The 6,154-nt window shown below is 49.6% G+C and overlaps 1 protein-coding gene across 1 annotated transcript; it reads right to left on the reverse strand.

Moving 5' to 3' along the window:
• Nucleotides 1-3,580: 3,580 nt before the first annotated feature.
• On the reverse strand, nucleotides 3,581-5,896 carry ASCL1 (achaete-scute family bHLH transcription factor 1). Its single transcript, XM_044227556.1, has 2 exons — nucleotides 5,133-5,896; nucleotides 3,581-4,750 (listed from the first exon to the last, which is right to left on the reverse strand). Exon 1 carries the CDS (start codon nucleotides 5,894-5,896, stop codon nucleotides 5,180-5,182), a length of 717 nt encoding a protein of 238 aa, XP_044083491.1. The 3' UTR covers nucleotides 3,581-4,750; nucleotides 5,133-5,179.
• Nucleotides 5,897-6,154: the final 258 nt, after the last annotated feature.

Here is a 6,154-nt window from a genome sequence, read left to right on the forward strand (position 1 = left end):
ACTGATTTTCCAAAGTTAGGTTTAGAACAGAATTAGGTTCACTTCTGCCCTAGTTTCCTACTGATAACCCTATGTGTCCCTGGAAATCTTACACAAAACTGATACATCCCCGAGATCCTGTGGGAGAGTAGTCCATGCACCAGCCAAGGTCAACTGAACCAGATGGCCCGCTTGAAAGGGTAAATGAAAAGAGTTTAATGGAAAGAGAAGAGGTGGCTGGGGCTAAGGGAAGCAAAATGGTGCAGCACCCTGAGACTACTAACAAGAGGGAGCCATTACCTCCTCTGTCCCTGAAGAAGCAAGAGGAGGAAGCTGTCACTACATCTCAGCAAGATCTGTTCTTGGAGAGAGGCCTTCTGACAAGAGCTGTAGCCTTAGACCCAGGAGCAGAGCCACTGTCAAAGCAACTGAGCACAAGCAGTGAGGAACAGGGGTAACAGGTAGGACCCAACCTACCTCCCTTACTACCTCACAATCTCCTATTGGTGCCTTCCACTGGCCAAACCCAACAGAAAGACAGAGGTCAAGGGAGCCCTAGTGATGAGGTCCATAGCAAACAGCCTCCTGAAAGACAAAGCAGAGCAGAGAAGGTGGGTTTGGAGGAGGAAAGGAAGATAAGCAGCGCTGCCCTCAGTCTGACAGGGCAGACCATCCATTCAGTCAGCAAACACCTGTCTCCCCAGGGGCTGTGGAGAGGCCAGTGCTCAGGACAGGTATGGTCTCTGTCCTCCTGGAGTTTACCCTCTAGCAGGGGAGGGGGCAGTTGAGAGCAATCATATAACCAAAGATACAGGTTTTTTTCACATAGTAGTTAATGCCAGGAAGGAGAAACAGTGGAATGGATAGAGAGTGAGGGTGGCCAGGGGAAAGCTGTTTTAGACAGAGTGTCCAGGGAAACTTCTGGGAGGAGGTGACATCTGAAGTTAAGGTGACCTGACCCTCCCAGTAAAGCTGAACTTAACTCCACATCTACTGCCAAACTTCTTTCTGTGTGGTTTATGGGTAAGCCTCAAATCTAGGCTGTGATTTAGATGCATCTGTGGACCAGTCCTGTGAAAATGAGAGGCAGGGCTGGAAGTGGAGAATAACAACTACAGGCACTCACATTTACATAGAGCTTGTAACCTCCCCCACAAGGCAAGTGCTAACTGCTTTACATTGTCTCCTCTTGCTGCTGTGGGTCCCATCAACCCCATGTTACAAACACGAACACTTAAGCTGGGAAGGAATTGAATTGCTGCTGCTTCTGTGTTCCAACAGCCCCAGGTCTGCAAGAACAGCCAGGTGGGAATGCACATTCCACTCCCTCCTTCTTATTACATCTCCGTCCCTTGCCTTTGATGCTTGCTGAATGCAGAGAGCAGACTGGTTTCTTCTCTCTTCTTTGGTGGGCCTGCCTGATGTGAACTTGAGATAAGTTCTTCTCCAGTTCTACTCCCAATTTAAAAGTTTTAAAAGGCTTTGTCACAGAGGTGCAACGTGCATCCCAGTGGCTCCAGCTCCAGCCTCTGATAGTACTGGGGTCCAGCAGTTCGGCAGCCAGGGGCAGGTCTGCCTTTTCTTTCCCGCACTGCCCGCTCCTCCTTGTCAATTTCAGGCGTGTCTCCAGTCTTAACTCAGTGGTCTCCCGGCCATTTTTTGCATAGGTAAGATTTCTCACTCAGTCAAGTCAAGGCAGTTTTCTTCTCCAGTACTCCCCTCCAAAAAAAAAAAAAAAAAAAAAAAAAGTGAGGTGGGGGCTAGGACAGGGGAGAGGCCGCGATTGCTAGCCGCTGGGGTCTACATTTTGTATTTCGCTGACAGCCCAGGGCCGCTGCAAAGCCCGCCGCGCAGCCAATGGGCAGCGGTGATTTATGGAGCTGACTAATGCTGGCTGAATGCGGCCTGTCAGAGCCCTGTGAATGGCTTCCCTTCCCCGCACAAGCCCCGGCTTTGTGTTGCTAAGCGATTAGAGCAGATGTAATGAGATTTTGCCCAATCCCCGCTTTGCCCTTTCCTAGCTTCGGCAAAATTGTGTGTGTTTTTGTGAATTTTTAGAGTTTGCCTTCGCATTGTGGCAAACAACGGCTAACTTTGCCTCGAGTTTAACGAGACTGGATATTTCCCATTCAGAAGTGAGTAAAAGAACACCTGTCTTCAGAAGGAGAAGGGGGGAAAAATCCCCTTTGTGGGGGCTGAAACATTATCCTAATGTTATATTCATAGCCATAAATGACTTGCTACACTTTCTTTGCATACCTTATCTGGAAACTTGCAAAGGAGCTAAATTAAAAGAAAAAGAAATGGGGGGGGGGACCTCCAGCTCTGGTCCTCCAAATGAGAAGATAAAAATAAAAGCAGGCATCACAAAAGCATTACTTCCCTCAAGTAAGCTCTAAATTGGCCCACTGCTGGCAGAAAGTCCGATTATTTATGGCGATGAGGAATTTACTGATTTTTTTTCCCCTTAATTACGCTCATCTCTTTGAAAGGGACTGAAGCTTCAATGTGCATTCTATAGAGGGTCATTTAGCAAAATGACATCAGACGCTGTGGCGTGCTCCGTGCATCGCGGCTTTAAAAAATGATTATTCTGTGCCACTAAATGGTATAGATGTACCAACACAGACTAGATTTTTAACTCTGGAAGACGTGCTGGCTCTCCGTTCTTTGTTGGGTTTTGTAAGATGCATTTTGCGCTAGGCTTTCCGCTTGGCTGGAGACACGCAAACTGAATCTGCAAGTAATGCAGGCGGCGAGCTAGGAGCTGGCGAGAGAGGGGGTAGGATTCTGATCACGTCCTTGCTAACTGACAAGAAGCAAGCCAGCCAAAAACCCACCAATTTCTTTTTGAATCTTGGTAATTGGGTACTTTTACACGCAGCTCACGCTATTCGGATAGAGTCACAAGCTTAGATAGGCCAGTGTCTCAAAGCGACCACACATTTCTAAGGCTTTCATTCATTTAAATCTAACTCCTTCTGCAAGGAATTCATATCATATGTGTCCTTTACTTAAAATCAACATGGAAAGTGTGTGGAGTGGGGCAAAGGAAGAGAAAATGTGTGCCTAGGAGTGAAGGAAGAACACACCCACCACTGGGAGAACGGCGGGCGGGGTTGGGGGGTTGCTACCACCCCCCATGCCCAAGCTCCAGTACCACCAGCCTTCCATCCACCCCTAATGTCCATTATCCCATCCAGCCTTTCCAGTTTCACAAAAAGAAACTCCAAATTGGGGTAAGGGTTAGAAAGTAAGGTGAGGACCCTCTCTTTCCAGTTCACTTTCTGGGGGATTTTAAAAATGCACAATCAACCCATCAAAAGACATCACAGCCATTCTAAGTATCTGTTCTTGAGGTGTGTGTGCTTGCAGCAGAAAGGGGGAAGAAAGCTGTCTTTGCTTATGCAAGTATTTCCCCCTGCAGTCATCAGAGCATCTCCTCGGGTAGGGCTTGTCATAGCACTTATCTTTGTCATTTCTGCCCCTTAGCATGGTTTATACCACCCTCTTGTCCACTACCCACTCCTTCCCTTTGGCATTTCGAAAATAACTTGGACAGGGACAGTGGAGTCAAGGAAGACTTGGAGGCAGCTGATTATTTTCATTTGTAAAAAAAGAAAAAAGTTTTATTACGAAACTAGTTTGTATAAAACAGGGTTATACACGTTTCTTGTAAGTTTGTAATAAAACAGTAAGAAAAAAAAAAGGCAGTGATAGAAATTTCCCAAAGGGCAACCTATCAAAACCAACTGGCTGCCACACTTGACGTTTGGACAGTAGCTGCATAAACTTTGTTCTTTTTGAACAGTATTTAATAACATCATTAATACATTAACAAAGTTTCTATAAAGTAAGACACATTGGTGCTGAAGTACATCTGGTGGCCTTTTGATCTCACCTATGAGGAGAGTTCTTTACAAAACCACATAGGGGGAATGGCAGTTGTAACGTGAACTACACATCTAAAATATGCAGAGGTAATAGCATTACATGTTAAAGTATCAAGATATACACATTTTAAACCATTTGTACAAAACTCTATAAATTTTTTCTCTCTTTCTCTCTTATGTACAAAAATATCTTAATATATCCCCAAACTGGTTAGGATAGATACAAATAGATTTTTCTTATAATAAAAAAAATTCACAAAAGATTGGAAGCATTCTATGACGAAAATGGTAGAAAAGATGGTGTGAGGAAATGGGATTTAGGGAGTCTCCCCCCACCCCCACCCCAGGAGGATCTGAGTTTGAAAGGACTGAGTAGAGCATGATTTCACTGCGGACAAATGTCCACAGCTTACTGGGATGGGGGATACTGAGATGAAAGACACCAACCCATTTCTACAGGGCTAAGAACTGCGCTTTCAGAGAGGGCAGGGAGGTGAAGGCACCCTAGCAAGTGCTTTCAGTTCTGCCTGTTACTGGTGGGTGGGAGTTTCTGTGGGGCTGTGCTGCTCCCTTCTGCCAGGAGCCCACTGCTTTTGCACACAAGCTGCATTCTGGGCTTTGACTCAGGTCCTAGTCACCCTTCATAGCTCCGTTAATGACTGGAGTGCAAAGATACAGTTCTGAGCGTATCCCCGCCTTGCAAGAGCCTTGCTTCTCAGGCATGCCTGGCTCAGTTGGTCTTGGGGTTGGTTGCCTGGTTTTATTTTGTTTCATTTTTCTTTCCTTCTTCTCTTCTTCTTTTTTTTTTTTTTCCTTTTTTCTCCCTTCAACATCGCTGACAAAGCACTAAAGATGCAGGTTGTGCGGTCACCCTATAACTTAAGAAGAAGGGAAGAGGTTAGTGTGAACTTGGAGGATGGCGGTGGGGGAGAGTGAAGGTTTGGAAAAGGATCTGTCAGGTGGAGCATCTCTTTTGACATGTCGGGGTCCTCGAGTCTCCGGCATCCCTCCACCTCACTCCACCCTTAGCCCTTGGAGAACTAGGGAAAGCCACTCCCAGGGGCCAATATTGAAACAAACCAACCAGCATTTGAAGTCGACAAACTTTAACTTTTTTTTTTTTTTTTTAAATCAGCCGCCACTCTCCCCGCCCCCCACGCCCAATCTCCGTGGAGACCGTCTCTGTCCTCCAGACACTAAGAGGGAGGAAAAAGAGGGAAGGTGAGAAAATCATTCTGTTCGCTCCCAAATGCGACCTACCTGCTTCCAAAGTCCGTTCGCATCAGGGCCTGACCAGGCCGAGCCCCTCAGAACCAGTTGGTGAAGTCGAGCAGCTCCTGTTCCTCGGGGCTGAGTGGGTCGTAAGAGCCCTCGTCTGACGAGTAGGAGGAGACCGGCGAGCCGGCCATGGAGTTCAAGTCGTTGGAGTAGTTGGGGGAGATGGTGGGCGACAGGACGCCAGCCTGGAAGGCGGCGCTCACCGCGTCGTGCTCGTCCAGCAGCTGCTGCAGTGCGCGGATGTACTCGACCGCGGAGCGCAGCGTCTCCACCTTGCTCATCTTCTTGTTGGCGGCGCCGTTGGGGACGTGTTCCCGAAGGGTGGCAAAGCCCAGGTTGACCAGCTTGACGCGGTTGCGCTCGCGCTCGTTGCGGCGCGCCACGGCGGCCGGCTGCTGCTGCGGCAGGCTGTAGCCGAAGCCGCTGAAGTTGAGCCGGCGTTTGCAGCGCATCAGTTCGGGCGAGGACGAGCGCTGTCGCTTGACTTGCTTGGACGCTGACTTGTGACCGCCCCCTGAGGGCTGGCCGTCGGCCGCCGGGCTCAGATGCGGCGCGGGTTGCTGCTGCTGCTGCTGCTGCTGCTGCTGCTGCTGCTGCGCGCTCTGCGCCGCCGCCGCCGCTGCCGCCGCCGCCGCCGCCGCTGCCGTGGCAAAGAAGCAGGCTGCGGGCGGCAGGAAGGGCTGCTGGGGCTGCGGCTGGGGCTGCTGGCCGGCGCCGCCGCTCTCCATCTTGGCAGAGCTCTCCATGCGCAGCGGCCGCCAAGGAGTCGCGGAATGGGAGCAAGCGGGGACGCGAGGTGCGGACGCGCGAGGCGACGCAGACAGGACTTGGGTGCACGAACAGAGAGGGAAAGAAGGCGAGAGAGGAAGAGGGAGGCCGGAGGGAAGTTAAAAAAAAAAAAAAAAAATCCCCGGGAGACTTCTTAGGGTGGGAGCAAAGAAGGTGCAAACGCTTTTCCTCCTCCCTCCACTCCACCTCCTCCCTCCCCTCCTCCCTTCGCGGGG

Source organism: Neovison vison, chromosome 12 (assembly GCF_020171115.1).
Source record: "Neovison vison isolate M4711 chromosome 12, ASM_NN_V1, whole genome shotgun sequence".
Taxonomy (NCBI): Eukaryota; Metazoa; Chordata; class Mammalia; order Carnivora; family Mustelidae; genus Neogale; species Neogale vison.